The sequence below is a fragment of the Morus notabilis genome, unplaced genomic scaffold (genome assembly GCF_000414095.1).
Source record: "Morus notabilis unplaced genomic scaffold, ASM41409v2 Scaffold382, whole genome shotgun sequence".
Taxonomy (NCBI): Eukaryota; Viridiplantae; Streptophyta; class Magnoliopsida; order Rosales; family Moraceae; genus Morus; species Morus notabilis.
The window spans coordinates 486,382-510,101 of record NW_010364200.1 but is presented as its reverse complement, the minus strand read 5'-3'; the positions used below and the strand labels follow the sequence as shown (position 1 = coordinate 510,101).

The 23,720-nt window shown below is 34.6% G+C and overlaps 2 protein-coding genes across 2 annotated transcripts; both read right to left on the bottom strand.

Moving 5' to 3' along the window:
- Positions 1–4,039: 4,039 nt before the first annotated feature.
- Positions 4,040–7,257, bottom strand: LOC21399457 (probable 2-oxoglutarate-dependent dioxygenase At3g111800). The gene is made up of 3 exons (XM_010105964.2): positions 6,498–7,257; positions 5,093–5,429; positions 4,040–4,643 (listed from the first exon to the last, which is right to left on the bottom strand). The coding sequence occupies exons 1-3, from the start codon at positions 6,995–6,997 to the stop codon at positions 4,395–4,397; spliced, it is 1,086 nt and encodes a 361-aa protein (XP_010104266.1). The 5' UTR covers positions 6,998–7,257; the 3' UTR covers positions 4,040–4,394.
- A 9,586-nt stretch (positions 7,258–16,843) lies between these two features.
- Positions 16,844–22,385, bottom strand: LOC21399456 (calcium-dependent protein kinase 13). Its single transcript, XM_024170684.1, has 7 exons — positions 21,190–22,385; positions 19,484–19,627; positions 19,125–19,277; positions 18,471–18,586; positions 18,225–18,392; positions 17,445–17,675; positions 16,844–17,360 (listed from the first exon to the last, which is right to left on the bottom strand). The coding sequence occupies exons 1-7, from the start codon at positions 21,806–21,808 to the stop codon at positions 17,217–17,219; spliced, it is 1,575 nt and encodes a 524-aa protein (XP_024026452.1). The 5' UTR covers positions 21,809–22,385; the 3' UTR covers positions 16,844–17,216.
- Between the last annotated feature and the right edge of the window lie 1,335 nt (positions 22,386–23,720).

Here is a 23,720-nt window from a genome sequence, read left to right as displayed (position 1 = left end):
GGGGCGCGCAGTCGTAGAAGCAACGGGGGAGGGTGGGCAGTCGCAGACGGGGTGGGGGGGGGCAGTATTTTCAGAAAAAGACAAGATCGTTTTTGTTTTTAAATTTTGGAAAATTTTACGCCAAACACGTTTCCATTACACGTTTTCATTTTTTATTCTCGAAAACTATGAAAAATGGAAACGGAAACAAACAGACCCTTAGATTCTACTTCTCTTTTAAACTCCCTGTATAGGTGATCTTCTCTAAATCAAAGCAATGAGTCAAGATACGCTTCTAATTCTTATTCTGTGAGAATCATACTGTTCTAAGATCTCTGGATATTATAGATTTAAAGTTTTACATAATAATATGTTTTGTTTTGTACCTTTGGATGTGTTATCAAATTTTGTTATTGTTTAAAAAAAAAGTTTTGTTATTTTTGTATATGTATTTATTTTCATTTTGATATATTTTTAATCATATTCATGATCAGAAAAATACACTATTAAGTAGAGATACCTTAGACTAAAAAGCACTCAAATTTAAACATTCATGATTAGTCTGAAAAATGGGGATCGAAGTCACTGAAAACCAAAGAAAAGTATGAATTACCCACGTGAAACTTGTTTTTTGTTTTTTTTTTTTTGCTTACCCACGTGAAACTTATTTACCAGTTCGTCAAGATTCACAGTTGCCACAAGTACTGATTTGGACTGGTAAAAGTTAGGCTGCATGCATCATATAAGAACCATCAAATACATCTTGTCAAGTATCAAGAGTAAATAGCAGCAGGATAATGCCAACATAATTTGGCCCGGTTATACAACTTTATATATAGTAAGAAAATTAACACCTCATTATGTGCGGTGAGAAAATTTTTGCTCCACAAACAAAAAATGAACCTTTCAATCTTCGTCCACAATTTACCACTACAACAAAAAAAGTTATTAGCGACGATATTTGTCGTTACTAAAGTTTCCATATTAGCGACGACATATCGTCGCTGAAAAGAAAACAAAATTTTTAAACGACTTGTCGTCACATTCCGTATTAGCGATGATATGTCGTTGCACAAAATTGATATAATTACGACGACATGTCGTTGCTAAAATAGAAATACATATTAGCGACGACATGTCGTCGCTATTAACCATTGGCGCCAACAATTTTGGCGCTAGTTTGTACATATTTGCCAGGACATGTCATCGCAAATAGAGAAGGTTACTGTTGGCGGTGACGTGGCCAAAAAGAGGCGGAAAATTTGCCGGTTTCCCAGGAACAGGTTCCAGATATTTCTTTCCTTTTTGTGACGACAATGTATAAAATCGTCACAAAAAATGGATCCAGAAAATTCTTTCCAAAACGACTCTTTTGCGACGACACGTGTCGTCAGAAAAAAGAGTTCCAAAAAATTCTATAAAGGACAAATGTTTTTTGCAACCACAGTGTCGTCGTAAATAAGATGGGATTAAATTTTTCCCAAAAAAAGGGCGGGGACTTTGGTGGTTTCCTAAAAATTATTTGCAACGACATTGTTAAATTGTCGTCGCAAGAGAAAAATCAGGGCATATTCCTGAAGAATATTCTCAAAAATATTAATGAGGTGAAGAAGAACGCCGTCGTTTTGGCACTAATTGCGACGACTATGTTATGTTTTTTGCGACGATATAATGTCGTCGCAAAAAACTGTCTGTATAACCCCGAGCCCAGCCCTCATTTCGCCATTTTTTCCGGTGAGCTCTTGCGCTTTTTTGGCTCCTCTCCGTCTAAAACCGCCATATACCGTCCAAAATCTCTAAAAAAAAGCTTAAATACTTCATTCTCTCTTCAAATAATTCATTTGTACCACAAAATATTGTGAAAAAAACTGAAAAAACCAGAAAACGGTGTTTTTTTCTCGCCGTCGCCACCCCATGATTCGGCCGTCGCCGCTCATATTCCAGCCGCCGTCGCCCTCCCATTTTGCTGCCATACCGTTCTCTAACCCCCGGTATTTGTGGGTTTGGATTTTGTGAGTTAATATTTTGGTATTTTATTAATTGATTTTGGTATTTATGTTATGTTTTATAATTTTGTTTTAGATTTTAGATATAATTTGTGGTTTTAAATTTAGATTTGTGAATTAGATTAAAATTCACAACCGAATAGTGGAAATTGTGATAGCTTTTTAGATGTTGCTTGTTCAACTTCAACCTCTGTTGCTTCTTTTGGCAAACCAATTAGTGAGAAACACCTAAGCTGTACTTGGTTTGCCAAGAAGATAGAAATATGATGAAACATCAGCTGTTTAGAAGCTTATGACGAAAACCACTTCAGTCCCACATAGCATGAAGATTCCAGTTTCAGTAATTGAATCTATTTTATATGTTGTTTTTATAAAATATATAATAAATGTTAAATTTACTAATACTGAATGTAATCATAAATAAAAAAAGTCAGGGATCAATAAACTTAACCGTAGCAACCAAAAGTAGTCGAGTTTTCATGGTCGGCTGTCGTACTCCTAACATCACGATAAGAAAGTAAGTATTTGTTAATAATTTATTCCATATAAATGTTAATTTGATAATCGATTACACTATATTCATATACATTTAAACTACTATACAGTCTAACATAGGGACTCAACAGCCGATGTCCGTCATTGATAACTGGGGGGACATGCATCGTCATGGGGATGCTTGGGTTAATCCCCAAGCTGAGCAGACTTTTGTAAGTATACTCGTAATGTTTAATTATTTTTTTTTATTTAAATCGCATTATGTATTTAATTATTTTTTTTATAATATTTGTAGCATCAGATGGAGGGAGAAAGAGAAATACAAATCGAGACGCAGTCTGCTACTTCTAGAACCTCCGCGGCAGGAACAATTAATGAGGAGGATATTATGGAGCAGTTTCTGGGCACCCGCAGAGGACACAAGATTGGAGTGGGTCGCACACTCCCACAAAAAGTTTATCGAGGGGATGCGTCGTCATCTTGCTCACGCTCGGCAAGATCTTCTACGTCATGTTTTGAACCACACGTAGAAGAATACTTACAACGGACTTACCAGTAAAACCTTCAGATGTACGAGAGCCTCAGAATGATAAGGATATCATGACTCAAATACACCCCAACATGACTTTCCCAGCAGTTACTCCTCTTGAGCCGTATGTCCGTCTAGATCATCCGCCTCCGAATCCTTCTGATGATAATAACGATAATTATAGTGATGTTACTAATTTGGGAGATTAAAATTTTATTAATATAACAATTTATACTTCCGCACATTTCTACGATAATTATATTTTTATTTTATTAATTACTTTTTACCATAATCATTTTTATTTATATTTTTTATTATTTAATTTTTATTTATATTTAATATAATGAATTATATTTATTAGAATTATTAAAATGAGAAAAAATGAATAAAAAATTAAAATAGTATTTGCGATGACAAATGTTGTCACAAAAAATATATGCCGCGTCAGTCACAACTGGGTCTTTTGCGACGACTTAATTCGGAAAAAATCGTCGCAAATACATTTGTCATGTCATCTTACGTTGTCGAAAAAAATATATGCCACGTCAGCCACAATAGGGTCTTTTGCAACGACAAAATTTGAAAAACATCATCGCAAATACTTTTTGCCATGTCATCTTAACGATGTACCCAATGAAATAATTGTAGCGACTCATTTGCGACGATTGTCGTCTCAAATATTATTGTGACGACATAGTGTGGTCGCAAAAATTATTTTTGCGACTATTCAACTGTAGCAACAGGTTTGCGATGATAAGTGATCGCTAAACCGTTATTTGTGACGACTCTCGATTTTTTGCAATGATTTTTTGTCGTCACTAATAATCCTTTTTCTTGTAGTGTGCTACATATATTGGTAATCAAGATTTGTCTTGTCCGTATTGCTTTTGAATACTATATATATATATATATATATGAGAAATCTGCGAGTATAAATTAGTATATACATTGAATGATTGATTTTGTTTCCGGAATTGAACGAGGCAACTTTTAGTCTCCATGCAACTGGATAAAAAGCTAGCATAGGATGTGGTCGATTCCCATCACAAAATTCATTTCACTTTCACGATCAAACTGACAAATAGGCAAGAAATGCAACAACTTCACATGGAATTGGGGAAATGAGTTCAATCACATTGTACTACTGATTCCATGCATGATTCTACTTATTGCCTTAACTGGTAGAGGCAAACAAAAGTAGTTTTTTTGAGTGAAAAGGTACCTTAAATAAAAAAAGAAAAGATTGAAAAAGTAGTTCTAGGCCATTCAAAGTTGTCCCCTTGACTAAATAGTACTCTTTATTTTGTCAAACAACTTCTCCATATGTGGTTTTTTTAGTAGTACAACTGATAATATTGTAGGGGAATCATTTAGTTGATTTATCATTATCTCAAGGATTTTAAGGATTCAAGTTGTGATTTGCCACAAGGACCCTTCGTCCTAACATAGAGTCTGTACTCGTCGAAAGTCATGGCGGGGTACAGTGCAGGCCGGTCTTTTGTAATAAGTTGCTTCATTGGTTCAATTACAAAATCACTCTTGGGGTTATAAAAGAGCGCCAATGATACGCGGCCTTTCACTGAATTTGCGATCACCCGGTGCTCTACACTCTTGTAGATTGCATTGCTTAGCACCTGTTATGATAAATATTCAGCAAACAATAATCAGTAACAGAGAGTGAGAAAAAGTTTCCAAGTGAGGGTACTACAACAATATAAGAGATATCCTCAAAAAAAAAAAAGAGAGAATAATATAAGAGATATTTTTTTTATTAAATAAAGACTTATAATTATAAATCCAATTACTGAGCGTGGAAAGAAATATATATACATATATATATTCTTAGATATAGAGATAAAACTGAAAAGTTTAATAGGAATTTATTGTAAAATTGAAATATCAAGTGTTATAAGTAGAGCAATGTGTCCACACTCAACTACAAGTTGCTCCACCATTGTAAACAATGTCTATAACAATTATGAGAAATGTGCCACAGAATTAATCACATTGAACAAACATAAACACTATTATTAATTAGTTGTAATCGTGCTTATAATAAAAGAAAATAAGAGCCAAAATGAACCTGAATTTGATCTCCAATGTTGACTATGAACGAATTTGGAGCAGGCTTAACAGTGATCCAGTTATTGCCCTTACGTACTTGGAGACCAGGCACGTTTTCATCGGGCAGGAGAACTGTGATGCCACCGGGGTCCGAGTGCGAGGAGAGCCCTAGGGTAAGGTCTGGTTGAGGGCATTTAGGGTAGAAATTCACCCTTAAGCAAGCTCCAATATCATTGTTCTCTCCTCCAAAAGCATTCTGAAGTTGGTCCTCTTCTAGGCCGAGGTTTATAGACAAAATCTTCATCAATGTCCCACATAATCTTACCACTTCATTTCCATATTCTGTGATTAAATTCCTACAATATTTATTCAACATATTAATGTGTGAGTAACAAGTGATATATATCGCACTTGCCAACTCTTATTTTTAAGCAATTATTAAAAAAATGAAAAAAATGAAAATTAGTGGCAACAGTCAAAAGGCTAGGATTCGAATTTGCAGGAGACCACAGACAACAAGCAACAAGTACAACTGCAACAATTTGCCAAGTGCTTTTTATTGCAAAAGAAGTGCAATTTGCACTACTACTTGTGCGTCAACATGTTGGTCCTCTGTATGTCTTTAAAGTAGTTATAATTCCGGAATATGTTGGAGTTGACATATACTTATAAAAGTAATTATAATATATAGAGTGAGAAAGAAAGGAAGCAAACTATGGAGAAGTCCATATAATAGTGTCTGTCCCAAAGGGGAAAAAATAAAGATATTTAGTAATTACTATTGCGAGATATATAGAAATTTTTTTATTTTTTTATATTTTTTAAGGGAGATATATAGAGAAATAGCAATTACAGTTTTTTTTTCCCCCACTTACTTCCATAATAAGAAGCATGAAGGAATAGAAAAAAGAAATAGTTTGCAAAAGATTTTCTCATAATTCAGTACCTTCATTAGCAGCAATTAATCTTGCAAATTTTTAACCATCTCTAATATATATTGTTTGCATTTTGTTTGATATTCTTTTACTAATATCCAAACACATAGAGGAGAGCCACTCAAGTGTATTTAATTATTCTTTGACATTAAGGAAACGCGCATTTCTTGCAAGTATATGTCCTTATCACATGAACCCTGTACAATAAACCAAGGACATAACAACGAAAGACCACCTTACATAATAAACTCGACTGGATCACACGTACACTTGGCAACACGCCTTATTCCAGAACGTGGTCTAAATCACGTTATTGGTATAGATAGAAAAACATTGACCAAGAAAACGCATATATGACTTGTAAATATATAATTTATATGCAAAGACACAAAGGGGAAAAAAAAATCTTATTAAATAAAAATAAAAAAGTCATACATAACACTTTTTTTTTTAAAAGAAAAAAAAAACAACATAGTAACGTCACTCTACCTGCATGAATTAGGGATTGAAGGCCACTTCTCCTGCTTCCTGAGGGACGGAGGCATGTAATGAAGAAAGAAGTAGTCGCTCCAATCCAACAGCGCCGCCTTCTCAACACCGAGGCGGCTCCCGTACCCTTCGTAGGTATCCGGCGAGTTGGCGTACCGCTGCTTCTCCTCCAGCGGCTGCTCAAAGAACTCCCGCCACGTGTCCCTGGCCCGCTTCATCAACTCGGGGTCCACGCCGTGGTTCACCACCTGAAAAAAACCCCACTCTCGGCAGGCGCTCGATATGGAGGCCAGCGTCGCCTCGCGGAGGCTCTCGTTCCCGGAGAACAAGTCCTGCAGGCTAATGACCGGGACGTTGATGTCGTCTTGCGGATTGAGTAGCGTGAGTTGGGGCCTTTCGTTGTGGGGTTTGATGTAGCGATTTGGGAGTTTTCTTATGCCACTTTCTGCTAGGGATTGGACTCGGACAATTGGTTCGGGCCATGTCTGCAAGCAGTTCATTGTTTTGATGTTTGCCAATGAGGGGTTTTAGCGGAGAGGGATTACTAGTATATATTATTTGAAGTGGGTTTTATGTGCAAGAATGGGACGGGAAGTGGCTCTCTTTTATAAGGATCACGGGGAGCTAGTTACGGCGCCGTGTGCAACTTGACTTGTTAATCATGATTATACAACATTATATGTTCATAATTAGTTGTTTCGGCCGTTATAGTGCCTTTCTTTTTCTCTCTGCGTGGGCTTTGTGGACCTTTTAGTAGTGTAGAATTAAAACAGGTCTTTTCTTTTTTTATTTTATTATTATCAATAGAGTATTTATAATAGATGCAAAGAACATCTCATCGTGCGAGACAAGATGAAAAAAAATAAATGCGGCATAACATTCTTATTAAATTTTCAAGTAATTAAAATACTCCCGTTTTAGCTCTTGAACGCGCAGAATATTAAAGGATGATAACTTAAAAGTAATGATAATTGATTAAGTAGTGATATTTGGTATAAAATGCTACTGTCTCTTTTGGAGGGTAATGTTTTTAAATCAATATAGGTTCAATACGGTCATTGATTAAGAAGTTAGGGAGTAACGAAGATGCCAAACCCATTTTCGTTTTGTTTAGGTAGTCTGCGGTAATATTGCAATACATATATATGAAATATTTTGTATAGTTTTTGGGTAATGACAATACCTTTTAAAGAGGGGAGACAAAAGTTTGTGGTTGACTCGACCAATTAAAAAATGCATGGTTCTCCAAGTGAATCATGATAGAGAGTTATTGCCCACGTGTTCTAATTACTTGGACAGTGGTGCTAATCTGTTACTCTATATGTGGCATCTCGCAATTGGTGATCGACATAATTATATATGTTGTCTTTCAACGTATTACAGCTAGCCCCTCTAATATATCATAATCACGCCTACAAATATTGATATAAACATACATACATATATATATCCAAATAATGTTGTTTTTCCTTGAAATAAAATGTGATTGTTCACGGTCAAAATTGTAGACTTGAGGTTTAATAAGGTAATTCTCATAATTAAAATACCATTAACTTTTTATTCAAAATAAATGAGACTTAACTATTTGGATAAGACAAATTAAAACATAAATTAAACGAATATAATTAGCAGATCTCAAATAATAATTTCATTCCTTTAGACGACAAAAAGTTCCTTCTGAACGAACAATTCTTTTTCTAATACTCCCAAAGAGAAAGAATTAGCAAGCCAAAATTGGAAATTATACTCTGGCATTAATTAATTGGACCACGTATTGGATCTTTTTTGGGTATGATTCTAACTAGATGAAGAAATGACATCCACATATTGGGTATAGTTTTGTTTTCGGTAGAAAACAACTGGGATATTATTACTAAAAAAAAAAAAAAAAAAAAAGGAAAATTCATTGATACCCCTCCTTCTATTTTTTACGCACTTCTTTTTTCATAAAATTTCTTATTACTATTATCCATTAATAAAATTACAAAAAGGGTTATCGGAAGTCTATTACCACTCCTTAGTTTATTCTTCTCACAATCTTTATAATAAATTATTTTTTAAAAATGACCATACACACTCCATCCTTTTAAAAAAATTATTCCATCTGAAAATTATATGCTCTAAATCCCGGTGTGTGCAAATCGTTAATACGAACCCCATAATTACGTTTTTGGAAACAAAAACCTCTGATTAGTGTATAAACCTCATGTATGTATATTTATGAGAAGAAAAATTTGGGAGAAAACAAACATTGAAAAACGAAAACTATTAAATTGAATTTTATCGAGGAAAAATCATACAGTTTAATTGTGGGGATTTTTTTTTAAAAATTTTAAAAGGGATGTAACAAGTAGAATAGGGGATGGTTTAAGAATATATTTGTGAAAAGTATAATATATGGAGTGAATTTACTTGTAGATATTTTTTTAAAAAATTTTAAGAGATTTATAATAAGTAAAATGGGGATGGTTCAAGAATGTGTGAAAAAGTAAAATAAGAAATGTCAATAAGTGCGAAAAAAATAGTATATATTCAGTGAATCCTACCATTTGAAAACTCGGTTTCCCTTTTATTTTGCTTTGAAAGGTAAAAATATTTCTTTCAATTTCCTAACCCTCTCCGTTTCCCAATTAATTTATTCATTTTTTGTACTTTAGGCCCCCACGCCCTTCCATCATTCTCACTGTTACTTCATAATAAGAACTACTATTTTTTATTGACTAAAAGTGAACTACTATAGGTATGATAAAGTTATATAAGTACATTATTTCCTTCGTTGCGACCAAACTTCAACCGGGTCGTAAGCAAGAAAACAAAAAGATTTATTGCCCCGTTTGGTTCACTGATATGAATTTGTTGGTTTGAATTTTTTATTTAAACATAAAACTTCAAACAACGTAGTTTGAATTGGTGTTCGAATTGGTGTTTAGATCTGCAGTTAAAATTTTAATTTGAACAATGAATGATATTTGAATTTGTGCTTAGTAGGTGTGAAAAGCAGAGAGAGTGAGCACATTTTTATTGTTTAATAATGGTTTGAATGATTGAACTTAAGGGCGAGTTAAACTCTAAATTGGACAATTTAATTCAGTTCAAACGGAGAATATAAATTGATTGCCCGCTTATCAAACATGAGTTTATGAAACTGTGTTCACCATTTGAATTGAGTTAAATTAAACTAAATCAGTGAAATAAATGGGGACTACGTTACGTAGCATTAACACTAATGAATAGATATACTCCCGTAATTATAGGAAAAGTTAGAAGATCGGAAATTCCTAGGAAACTTTTGCCTTTTCGTTCTAGTTAGTTGCACGATTATATTGAAAAAAAAAAAAAAAGGTGAAAAACAATGAGCAATTATGCCGTTGTTCTAAAGGTTGAATAGTATTAGCTAGCTAGTGACAGAATTTTCACCAAAACTTGACACCAGCTGAAACTTTTCGTGTTGCATACGCGTACGTTATCTAGATAAACAAAAGCATGCACACACGATTAATTGATATAAACTGAGAGAGAATATTCATTCCTACACGCTCATGAATGAGGCCGACATATCCAGCAGGGAAAAAAAAAAAAAAAGAAAAAAAACAAAACAAAATGAGGCGACCGACATAAACGTATTAAGAGATTTTATACGTGGGTCTAGAAAGCTCTAAATAATCCCCAGCAGAAAAAGAAAAAACAAACCTCTAAATAATCCATTTCCCAAATAGTCTAAATTCCAAGAGGTCACAACTTATGTATGCGCCAAAATCAACTCGTACTTATCCACTTTTCGTTTTATTTCGCTGGAATTAGAGGTAAACCCAGATCGTAAAATATAGACGGTTTTAAATTATATACAGTTTTTGTCGCACATGACCTTTTATTAAGGGTATGAATAGTCATTTTTCTCTATTTTTATTTCAAAATCATTAAAAAAAATAGCGAAATTGATATAAAATGCAATCGGGTATCAGAGCAAAATAAAATGCGAAAGGGAAACAACCGACAACATATCAGCACATGGACTAATATCAATAAGCAAACAACTTTAAGTAACAACAAAGTAAGAGGGTTCAAAGTAAAATACTCAGACCAAATTATGGTATCATTTTTAGAGAAGCTTAATATCTATCCAAAAAAATAAAAGATACAACCAACAATATATCAGCACATAGATTATTATTAATAAGCAAACGACATCAATAACAACAAAGTTAAAGGGTCCAAAAGTCCAACACTCAGAGCAAATTAAGAAATAGTAGAAATTAAAAGCCTAAGGACCGGAAGTTAGTCCCAAAGAGTGAACCAAAACTTACACCTTCTATGATCCTATTTTATAACACTAGCCCTTTTTTGTTGTCATACATTCAAAGTCCAAGATCTAGAATTCCTCAACAGAATGGTATTTCACATATTTGAACTCACCAAAACAGTCATGAATATTATACGGTTCTATAATATACCACTATTCTAATCCTACACTTTCTTCACAGAAGCCATAACATGAGGAACGGTTGAATGCAACAATTTCTTTCTATAGTATCATTTTGAGAGAAGCTTAACATCTATCCAAAAACAAAAAAACAATATATATATATAACCAACAACAAATTAGCACATGGGTGAATATTAATAAGCAAATGACAGCAATAACAGCAAAGCATATAAGGGTCCAAAAACGACAGCATGCATGCAAATAGGGGACGGGTCAAAAATGACATCAACCACTTGCGGTGGGGAGGTTCAAAAACGATACCATGCAAACAGGGATAGGGGTTCAAAAACGACAATAGCGTAAGGGTGGTGAGCAAAACGACAACACGTATGAAGGGGCTTGCTCAAAAACGACATCACACACACACACAGAGGAGATCCAAAATGACAGCATAAACAAAACGCAGTATTCCAAAACGACAACCATTCATCCACATTCACAACCACAAATCATATGGCAAACGTAAGGAAGGAGTAGAAGCTTATCGTCGTGTTTGATCCCGTCGATGTGCTGCAATGATGGATGCAACGACCGAAAGGAAGCGAGAATCGGATAGTTGAGAGCAGCGAATCTCTGAGCTCTTGGGGATAGGGTTTTTTGGGTCGATTTGAATCAGAGGCAGCATTGAGCAGCTAACATCTACGCTATTGGGTCTGGGGTTTTCAATTTGGGAGAAGATTAGCTTGAAAAGTGGAACTGAGGAGGGGCTAAAACTCTAACTCCGGCCGTTTTGTTCAAAATGAACTACCCGTTTGATTCGAATTGAATGCCTCACTAAACACAGATTAGGACTGTGGAGCCGTTTAAACTGGGCTGAACCAAAGACACAAACACGGGCTCGATCTTTTCGCACCATTTAAGCTCTAACTTGCCATAATTATCTTCTCAACTAATTTAGGTACATAAAGGAAAAAGAATAAATAGAAGGGAACCTAAAGTAGAAATAAAATGAAATATACTAAAATAAAACAAAATCAAATCAAATATGCTAAAATACAACAAAATAGACCAAAAACAAATTAAAATAAAATAACTAAAATAGACCCAAAAATCAATATAAAAATCTCGAGAACAATGCCGATTTAAATACATATATGAGCAAAACAAAACAAAAACCAAAACAAAAAAAACTCTATTAGATAGGGTTCTCAGAAGCAGATGACATATTTGTAGGGGACAATAGAATTTTATAGCAAAACTTTGGAGGATTAGAAATTACTAGCAAATTTTACATCAAAATTCTCAAAATCTCAGAAATATAGTCGCACTGCCAATTTTTTATATCCTAATTAACCCTAGATTTACTGCACCGTCATCGCCATGAGAATTGTCGTCGGAGAAGGGGTGCCTTGAAATTGTCAGTCTGCTCGCACCTTGAAGTCAATCTCTCATCTCACCTCCAGAAAGATCGACTTCTCTCCTCTTCCATTTGGTGATGACGACGATCGTTCATGATAGAGATCATCCTGACAACATGGGACAGATGCCGACGTCTATGGGCATTCTTCTGGCGGCGATTCTTCTAGTGATGATGGCGGCAGACATTCAGCGGCGACGACGAGAGAGACAGAGCAAGCTAGAAAGAGAGCCAACGAGGAGAGAGAGAGAGAGAGTTTTTTCTTTTTAAGGATTTAATGTTCTAAAATTTTCAGGGTTTTGCTATAATCTGTAATTAAAAACAAGGGTAAAATAAGATAAGCAAAAAAATTGTTTTAAAGAATCTTCTATTTACTAACTATGTAATATAATTATGCTATTTACGTGCGAACTCAAGTTTATGAAAAGGGGCTGTTCGGCTCCAGAGATTCGCTGCTTCCTCTCTTCCTTTTTTGACTGTTGTGTCTATCACTCACAGCAGAGATTCTTTTGCTTCCTTCTCCATAAATCCTCCTCAACACACCCTATGCTTCAAATCTTCTCCCAAATCGAAAACCCTAGACCCAATAGTAATTAACTATAGTTCGTTTATGGCCACCAAATAATTATAAAAAGAATAAATTACTCCCAAAACAAAATGCATAACACTTTTTTTAATGCTATTTTTTAAATATATTTTTGTAAAGGTTTATAATGTAAAAAGTTTTCTTTTCAATGTGCATAATTTTTAATTATCATCAACGTCAAAAAAATGAAATTTTCAATTAAAGAAAAAAACCCAGTTCAAATGAGTTACTTTTACACATCTAAACACTAGTTTCAAACTTCAATTTTAAGACCTTAACCAAACACTAATTCAGACTTTATTCTCTATTTGGATTAAAGTTCTATTGCGTATCCAATTGCCAGTTCAAACTACTATTTAAATTACATTATTCAGATTTTCTTATTCAAATAAAAAAAATTCAAATCAACACATTCAAATTAACGAGCCAAACGAACACGAAATCTATACTACAATTTCTATTACAATTATTGTGAATTTTTAATCCTTTTTTCCAATAATAATATTAAAAATCTGGGGTTTGACGCTGGATTGGTGCTTTCGAGGGTGCGATTTTGGTTGTGATATTCTTTCGGTGCATTGATGTTTTTTTTCCTCTTCTATTCAATTTATTAAAAAAAACAGAAATTCTTTTTTGTAAATATGAATTAGACTTATTAAGTGTCTGTTTAGTTCGCTGAGTCGAGTTTTTAATTCGAATTTAGATATGAATTTATGTGAAAGCTTTTTACTGTAGTAAAAAAGTTAGATGTGACTGTTTCTGAGAGTTTTTTACTATAGCAAAATTCAAATTCTAAACTCGAATCGGCGAAATGAATTGAGTCTAAATACGTGTAAGGTATAGTTATAGTTACTACTGGAACTTCCGCTGTAATGATTGTCTCAATCAAAATTAACAGGGTTAATCGTTAGTTTCTGTTATCCCAAAACCAACCCAAAGTACAAAACAGTCCAAAAGTAAGTACAACTGTTAGCTCTTTTCCATGACATCAATGAATCAAACTTCCAATTGCAAAAATGGAAGAAAATTACAGACGTTGAGCAATATTATTTCGCAATAAAAAGCATACACAGAGAGATATGATTAACTAAATATGCGTCAAAATATATCTAGTTGTAATCCTTGGAAAGTGGCTTCCACGTAGACGACAACTTTGGCGTCATAAAGAAAGTATTGAAACAGAATTAAAAATGCTTCAGTTCCTCGTCCATTTGCCTGCCATGATAAATTTATGTACAAAGAAACAAGGAATTGATAAAAGTTGTACCTTAATTGTTCAGGTGGAAATTTATCCAAAAAGCCTTTATTTCCTCGGTTCCACCCTATCAAATGAATATCAAAGTGGATATGTTACTATAATATATATATATATATATGTAAATATATGTGTGTGTTTTCTTTTCACTTCGTTTCTTTTCTCTTTTAATTTAATGATAAATTAACCTTATAAAAGAGCCTAATTTGTCGGCATGAATATCGACTCCACACAAAGTAGCATGTGATGAAAGCATAGATTTTGCATGATATAAATAATTACAAACTCATCTCTGCAAACTGTAGAAGTAGCTGCGCCTAACAAGACAAGCGTCGCCATTTATGCAGATTGCCAAACACAAATCGACCTCTTCCGTGGCCCATAATAAAAGTGATATGAACTGTGAGTTGACAAAGAAAAATAGAGACATAATTTGGTGGACAAGACATTTCTCGCCAGAGTGGCTAAAACTCAAATATAGTTGTTGTCATGGAAAATGATAACCGTGGGTATTGCATGGAATGAATTGACTTGCATTAGGGGTTTACACAAAAAGAATAAATATCTTTTTTTTTAAAATGGAAAATGATAGAATAAAGAAAGGATGAGCACAAAATTAGAATGTTTGAGATCAATCATCTAGAAGGATTACGACTTTATTGTCACAAAATAAAATCCCTTTTAACTCTCAACTTCAAAAATTTTAACAAATAAATATACTAGTGCTTATATTTTTTAAGATCATTATGATGGAATTAACTCTTGTGTATCTTTATTCCTATCTTTTTCATGTCTCTCTAATAATATTATGTCACATCAATTAAAATTTCATATCACGTCAATTAAAAAGTCAAAGGAAGTTAAAATATTTTAATAAATATGACATGATTTTATTAGGGGACACAAAAGGAGACATGAAAACAACACACAATTTTATCTATATGAACTTTCAAAATTTATATATTTATTGTTAACTTTAATTTGAACTATATCTTTTGAAATTAAGTTTTTATCTATGACCAAGTACTTCATGATATTTAAGGGATTGATTATAGTTATACGAGGTTTATCATATTTACTCCACATATAACAATGTGCTATCTATATTCGATGATCTCCTTCTCACCCTTCTCTGATCTACCACGCTCTCCTTTTCTTTTTTTTCTTTTTTTTGGAAGCTACAATCCAGTACTTCAAGTTCAATTCTCAAAGGGAGAAAGAGGGAAATAGGCTGAGACTTGAGATGAATTAAAATTAATAGGCTAATAGTTTACATAAGTTAATAAATAGGTTAAATTACTATTTTCGTCCATAATTTGTCTGGTTATGAACCATAACTTGACAAGTTATTGTCTATAATTCACGGTTTTTATCCATAACTTGTCTGGCTATGAACTATAACTTGACAAGTTTGTCCATAACTTAAATGGTTATGAAACATAACTTTATCAAGTTATGACCTATTAATTTCTATAATTAAAAATTGACCTATGTACTTTCTTAAGCTTTTCATATTGGCTTATTTTCTACTATTTCTCATTCTCAAAATCCCCGGTATGGTTCTGAACCATCATGACTTCAGTAAGGCCTTGAGCCCGGAAGTTCAAGATGGCTTGATGAGCTCAAAAACATTTGGTCTCTATTATTTTCCAATACTTTTGAGGTGAAAATTATACGCACGATCAAATAAGTTGGTCAGAAATCTGCCTACTGTAACGTTTGTAGCATTCTACGTTATTTTCTCTTTCGTGTTGACCTAAAGTCTAGCCCAACACCAATCAGCCACATTAGTATGGACCCTTTTCAGTTGATTTGGTGTTTGGGCCATCGATCCTCCGCCTAACGACCACAAGTAGTTCCAAGTTCCAGTTTTTTGTTTTCAGGGGATGAGAATTCCTTCCAAACTTGAATTCACCGCTTATTTGCATAGATGTCTCATGAACTTCTCGTGTTTGACAAATTTAGTTTCTAAATTAAAAATCTTGACAATTGACACTTCAAACTTCAAAATTCGTTATATGATAGGTCCAATCGAAAGCGAGGATAAAGCTTTTATGGTTTTCTTGCATTTGAGTCTCAGGTGAGCTTTTATTGAGGGCAACCTATCCTAGGTCTTTTATCCTCGAATGGGACCTCATATGAGTAAAACTCTCCCCCTCACAATGAATCAAAGAATAACAAATATTTTAAGCAGACAACTACGCAAAATTTGCTCGTATAGGATTTAACTCGAGCAGGAAAAGAACTACTAATTTTAAACCAGATCAATTGCCAAGATTTTTAATTAAGGGACTAATTTGCTAAACGCAAAAAATTCAGAAAGCGTCAGAGAGAGAGAGAGAGAGAGAGATTTGCTAAACGCAAAAAATTCAGAAAGCGTCAGAGAGAGAGAGAGAGAGAGAGATTTGCTAAACGCAAAAAATTCAGAAGGCGTCCGAGGGAGAGGGGGAAAAAAAACAAAAAAAAGTTTGATAAAACCACTTAAGCTGTATGGCTAAACGTGGTAGAAAAGGCCCCTAAAAGAAAAATGACATTTATCATGAAAATGCGACGCTTTCCTTGTTTGTCCCTTGGGAATAAGGTTAGGATTAGGAATAGCATCCAAATGACTAACAATGATTTTCTACAGCGAGGTGAAAGTAGCTATTGTGGGAGGGACAGAACATTCACACTACCAAGATCTTCATATTTCTTTTACAAAAGTATGCTGCAGCACTTGCAGTTCAACTCCACATTGTCAACCAAAAACAATCACAGAAAGGTTGAAATGGTAAAAAAGGACAGAATCATACAGGCTGCGCCGTAGCTACAAGGACCTTGTTTAACACAATCAACATTTGCCGACCGACAAATAATTGTACTCAAGACCTCCATCATAATCATCGTAAGGCACCAAGCAAACGTAGAGGCCCATTTTGATCAAAGAGACGCCAACAAATAATCACAAAAGAAAGCAAGTACCAGATGTTCAGAAAAATGATACAGCACTTCTTTTGTATGGATATGTTGAAAAGCAACATCGCGTGTATCTCAGTAACCTACCCCAAATTTAAGGAACCATCCTTCATAAGCTTCACGCTAAGACTGTTGAATCTTCCCCTTGAGTAATGCCGAGAGGCCTTTCTCCAATCTGTCCCAGTCTTCATCATCGCCACGAATTCATCATAGCTAATACGCCCATCCTGCATTAATTACATAATAACATCAACTTATCATCCGCAAGATCATGAAGGCATCAAAGGTGATAATTGGGTCCCAAGTCTAACCTTGTCCGTGTCAACTTCTAGGAATATGTCATTCGCTACATCTGTACAATCCTCAGCTCCATCTTCCATCAAGGCATCTCTGAGCTCATCTGGCTCAATGTAACCATTTCCATCCTTATCAAAATAGGAAAAGGCCTTGTGAAGATGCTCATCATTGGCCATTCTTTGTAGGTGGAGAGAAATAGCAACAAATTCTCCATAGTCCAGAGTTCCTTTTCCATTATTGTCAACCTGTCGGGAATAAACCCAATCAAAATCAGAGCAAACAAGAACAAATCATGTTCCACTGACAATCTACATGAAGACGCAACATCAGAGTCCCAACATATCCATGAAATCTCGACGCACTCAAAATTATTGTTTGTAGAGTTCTAGGCATGCATATGGCATGATTAAATAAACAATCACCATCTAGTTCTAGACGTACATGTAAAGTTAAAAATTGTCGCATCAAAATGAACTCATCTTCACTTTACAGGTGCCTTTGCTACTTGTAACCAAACCACCAGACAACTTGAGAGCGAATTCCCATAAATAAATAAACAAAGAGCTACTAGACAATCTCACTTTAATTATTTCAGCTATAGCTCCTAGAAATCTAGAAGCAGAAAAGTGAATAAAGTCTGCCTAATAGAAGAAAGAACAAAAAAATAGCATCCTAACTGCAATCTACATAAAGATACTATCTGGATACTTGAATAGTGCAATGTCTAGTAGATTATATAACATTGATGTCGTAGAAAAGATGCATTTGAAAGAACACAAAGCAATGACACCTACAGCTTCAATGAGCATCTGAACTTCAGACTCTCCAAGCTGGGAACCAAAATTTCGAAGTCCAGATTTTAGTTCCTCAATTGAAACAATACCATCATTGTCTGTGTCCATCTTTCTAAACATTTCCTTGATGTCTTCAACTTCTTCAGTGGATAAGAAATCGGCAATAACCTGGTTGAGAGTACAACTTCAATCACCCTTTACATAAGGTTAACAAAAAGGAAGATAGAATTTGAAGCAGTAACTAACCCTCAAGGCCTTCCGTTTGAATCTGTTCATCATTGAGAATTGCTTAAGCCTTGACTTGACAATGTCTCCAAGAGGGACATTTGGCGCTTTTTTAGCATTTTGGAGCCAAGGATGCTCTGCAAAAAGAAACACATACATTGGATCAATCCATCTGGAGAACTGTATAATTCCTAAATCTTAAGGCACAGTCAACCAAGCCCCACCACCAAAAAAAAAAAAAAAAAAAAAGGAAACAAATCTATGTTGAAAAATAATTTTTTGTTGTTATATGAAGTAAAGAATCAAGGATACAAAGGCACGAGATCCCAATGTATTATGGTATTATTGGGTTTTGTGATCTAATAAAGCAAGGCCCCTTTAGCATTCCGTTTCTTCTATTGCAACTTCTACTTGGAAGTAGCTTATGTAACTGCCGGCAATATCTCACTTTTTTCTACATAGCTGATTTTGCCTGACCATGGGTTATATAAGGAGAGAAAATATCGACAAAGATGTAAAAAGAAAACCAGCGTTTACAAAATATGGCTTGTAGGCCGAATAAAATAAGGTAGAAAATAGGGACTTTGCCAATTTTAACATGCACTTTATCATTATAATGAGGCCATATTATCATTAAAAGAAAACAGAGAGAGAGAGAGAGAGAGAGAGAGAGACCAAGAACTTGCTTGGCAGTTAGTCGTAGCTTTGGGTCTGGCTCCAACATCTGCTTGACTAGGTTCTTGGCGCTTTCTGAGATATTGGGCCATGGGTCACGTTTGAAATCTATTAACCCACGTAATATTGCCTGTGCAACACCTTGTTCAGACTCTGCAATGGGAACATATTTAAGGTAAGTAAAACAACCTTCTACATGCCAACGGACAAAGAAAAAAAAAAGTAATAAAATCTGGATTGCGAAGACAGACAGCTGATACAGCTCAAGAATGACATCAAACAAGCAATAATAAACTACATTTCTTTACAGCAAAAACATACAAGAAGCATAATAGAGAAAACTATTGGAACATAATTACCAGCCCAAAAAGGAGGAACCCCGCACAACAAAATGTACAGAATAACTCCTGCACTCCATATATCAATTTCTGGCCCATAACTGCGCTTCAGCACCTCTGGAGCCATGTAATATGGACTTCCCACAATTTCAGAGAACTTCTCACCTAAAGACTTGAGAAAGTGAATATATAATAAAGGAACAAGATGCCCAAAGTAACATAATAAGTTGATAAAAACAATCAAGAAATCATTAAACCAAGGCCATTTAAAGAAGCTATTTTTAGCACCAGTTCCTTGAAAATAGATTGGATTGTTGTCAGCTAGCATTGAGAAGATCAAAAGGGAGAGAAGAAAGGAATACCAAAATCTTGTAGAAACCCAAGTTTCCATATATGTGAGAACCATAATGTATATTCAATGTATCAACGGAATACTCTAAACACTCTAAATGCTTTAGTAGCAGCAAACAATGTTAAGGCACACACAACCTGGTACGCCAAAAGAATCGTCATAGGAAACAAACCAGGACTTTGAGATGACAAGAGAAAGCTTGACAAGAAACCATGATCCATGAACAGGGATTAATGCAGTGGATAATGACTTTTCCACAATGTAAATGAAACCTATGGAACTGTAAAAAGAGGATTCATTAACACCATTTTACAAGTGATTGTAAAAGCAAGCTATAGTCACATAATGATTTATTTTTGAAATGCTTGAATTAGAATAGTTATTCCAATTTATAAATTTAATCCAACTGAATCTAATGAACAACATGAACGAGATGAATAAAAATGTAAGATCATCTACAATGCACTTGTTCAGAATGATTTCAATGTGTGGTCACTCTACCATGTCAATTAGTGCCAATTATTTTGTTTTAAGGCTCTAATTGGTACTTGGTAGCATGGCATAACGCATTAAAATCCAGACCGCCTAGCACCAGAGTGAAACACACAAAATTATCCCTCTAACAACACCAATTAGAAATCCTAAACATTCTGTCTTAAATATGAACTTTCTGGTAGCTATTTATCCGCATCATATGCATTAGCATTATATTAATTAGCTTTATGTCATCTCTTACACGTCAAATGAATTAATTAAATGCCATAGTATACATATAGCAACTTATCTCTTAAATGTATTTCCCTTAAAAAAATAAATTAGCAACAGTAGTAAACAAACAAAAGAAACTTGGTCGGGTTTACCCGCTGCTGGTTCAGAGAGATTCATTTGAATGCTTTTTCACACATCTGTGACAATGAAAAAGCTTGATGTTGCAACTTTACCGAGCAAAGTTACGTCAGATCGAAATTCTTAGTGCAGTAAACAATGGTCACCCGTTTTAGTTCATAAACAGATTTCGGCATTGAAGCATATAATTAACCACAACAATACAATCACAAGTTTTTTTTTTTTTTTTTCTAAACCGTCATCCCACCCATAAAATGAAGCTCTCCTTTATCACAACATTAAGGAATTTAGAGTCAAGAATTTCCCAATGACTATGCTTCCTACACCAATTTTCTAAATCGAGCTAAACAGAGTCTTAACTTAACACACATGTCCCTGAAAATTACTTAAAGAAGATTAGTATGCCAATTAAGTATTTAACATTGCTTCAAGTCGTACGTCAAAACTACCACATTCAAATATAAGATTGCTTAAATCTGAATCCTGGCAATCCAAGACCCAAAACGTGAGCTTCAAGTCAGTTCCTTACCTGGCTTGAAAAATATGGACAACCCAAAATCAATCGCCTTCAAAGGAGAATTCTCCTTCTTGTTGGCAAACAGAAAGTTCTCCGGCTTCAGGTCCCTGTGGATCACCCCGTGCTTGTGGCAGAGCTGCACGACCTCCACGATCGTCCTGGTCACCGCCGCGGCGGCCCGCTCCGTGTAATGCCCCCTCGCCACAATCCGATCAAAAAGCTCGCCACCCTCGCACAACTCCATCACCAAATGCACGGCATTGTCGTCCTCGCAGGCCTCCCTCAACGTCACGATGCTCGAATTCTTCGGCAAATGCTTCATTATCGCCACCTCGCGGCGCACATCCTCGATGTCCACCGCGGTCCTTAGCTTCCGCTTTGAAATGCTCTTGCAAGCCAGTAACTCCCTCGTCTGTCGATCAATACAAAGATAAGTCACTCCGAACTCCCCCCTCCCGAGTTCCCGATCCACCAAGTACTTCTCCTCAATGTTCTCCTTCGGAACGCCGTTTAGCACAGTGATCGGAGCTTTCTTCCCGGCATTCGAGTCTCGCCGGTGATCGTGACCAGAGAAGTTCGATTTCACGTCTTCTCTGGCTACGGCCGCCGGAGATCTGCAACAATTTCCCATTGCAAAGCTCTCAGCTAGCCGATTACAGATCTCGAGAAAACCCTAACCCCCAACCCAACCCTCGCTAGGGTTTCACATGATAATGCCGAAACCCTAGCTCTCAGAAGCAAATGCAACAACACTACAAAATCTCTGAAAACGAAATCCAAGCAATGAAGAACAAAAATCACAGAGAAATTAAAAGAGGAGAAAAAGAAGAAGAGTGAGAACAGTGGAGACTGGAGTGTAAGGTAACGGTTGTGTATTAGTGTAGGAGAGACTGTTTTGGTCTTTTTTGTATTTGTTTTAATGTTGTATTCTTTTTCCTCCAGTAAATATATTTATTTATAATTATAAAGGCGAATATTTCTGGGTGGTTTGAATATTATATATTTGTTTTGCGAATATTTTATTTCTGATGTTCTTCTTTGGTTCTGTGAGTTTTGTCGGCTAATCGAAGGGGAGGTTTGAACGGTCGGAACGGGACGGTGACAACGGGAAGACAGAGAAAGACAAATCAATCGGGAATTTGGGTTGTTTTTAATTTATCTTTTGTTTTTCTTTTCTTTTTTGCTAAGCTAATTTATCTTTTGTTTGTTCTCTTTTTTTTTTAATTTGGGATTTCATTGAGAATTAGGGCCGAAAATAGTTTTAAAATAACAGAGAGCAGAGTAGAGTAGAACTAGAAAAAAAAAAAAAAAAGAGAGCAGATTTCCAAAAGAAAAAAAAAAAAAAAAAAAAAAAAAGAGAGCAGATTTCCAAAAGAAAAAAAAAAAAAAAAATGAAGAAAGAAAACAGAGAACAAATAATTGGGTTCTCAAAAATGCGTATTAAAGAACACCCCTACAAGGGACAGAATGATAAGCCTTCAATCTTTCAAAAAAAAAAAAAAAGACTGAGAAAAGTTCTACCCTAATATTTATAATTTTCGTGTTTGGCCTTCGTACTTTCCTTCTAATACATTATGTAGTAGGAGGCTAGTCTGAAATTATTGTGATGTTTGAAATATTACGTTTAGTTGTATTGTTTCTTGTTAGTCAAATTTACTGTTAATTTTTTTTTTTTTTTGAATAACTTTTATATTTGCCTTTTGAATTATGTAACTATGCCCCTCAATTTTAAAGTGCATCATTCCAACCCCTTTAACTTTATTTCGTTAGAAAAAACTTCGTTTCCATCCAGCTTCCATTAATTCTAATCATTTTTTGCTGATTTGACCATCTAATTTAAGAGTGCTTAAAAAAAATAAATTGGTAATAAATCCCTTTCCCTGCAAAACTCATTTCCGCCACCAAAATCTATCCTTCTCTTTTACCAGTTTTTACTTTTGAATTCAAAGACTTTTCTTTTCTTTCTCTTTTCTTTTTTTTTTTTTTTTTTTTTTTGGCTAAACGTTGAAGGAAAAAGCTTTTGACGACAATAATATGCATGTTGAGTTTGTTTTTTTTTTTCTTTGGCCGCTTTTGTTTAGCTTTTGGACATGAAGAAATAAACTAATGAAGAAACAAACTTCAATGAAGTATGTTATGTTATGTTTGGTGGATGGATAGAAAAAAAGAATATCTAAAATACTTGAGTGAAGGAAGTAAAATGATAGAAAAATGATTTTTTCTCATGTTGTTTAATAGGAAAAAAAAAGAAAAGTGAAAAGAAAATTTTAAATATAATGCATTTTACAATAATACTTCCATACAACTAAAAATATGATGAATGATTAAAGTTAAAATAATTCTTTTACACCTCATTAATAAAATGCCATTGCAAAGATTACATTTTCCTTTTTAAAATCATTCATCTAATTTCTTTCCTTCCCCTTTTCCATTCTACCAAACACATTGTTAATCAAACAAACATTAAATATCAATCTGGTCTTTTGAAGTAGCAACAAAGTAGCAACATATAGGATTAATGTATCCTTAATGGGTCTATGTTC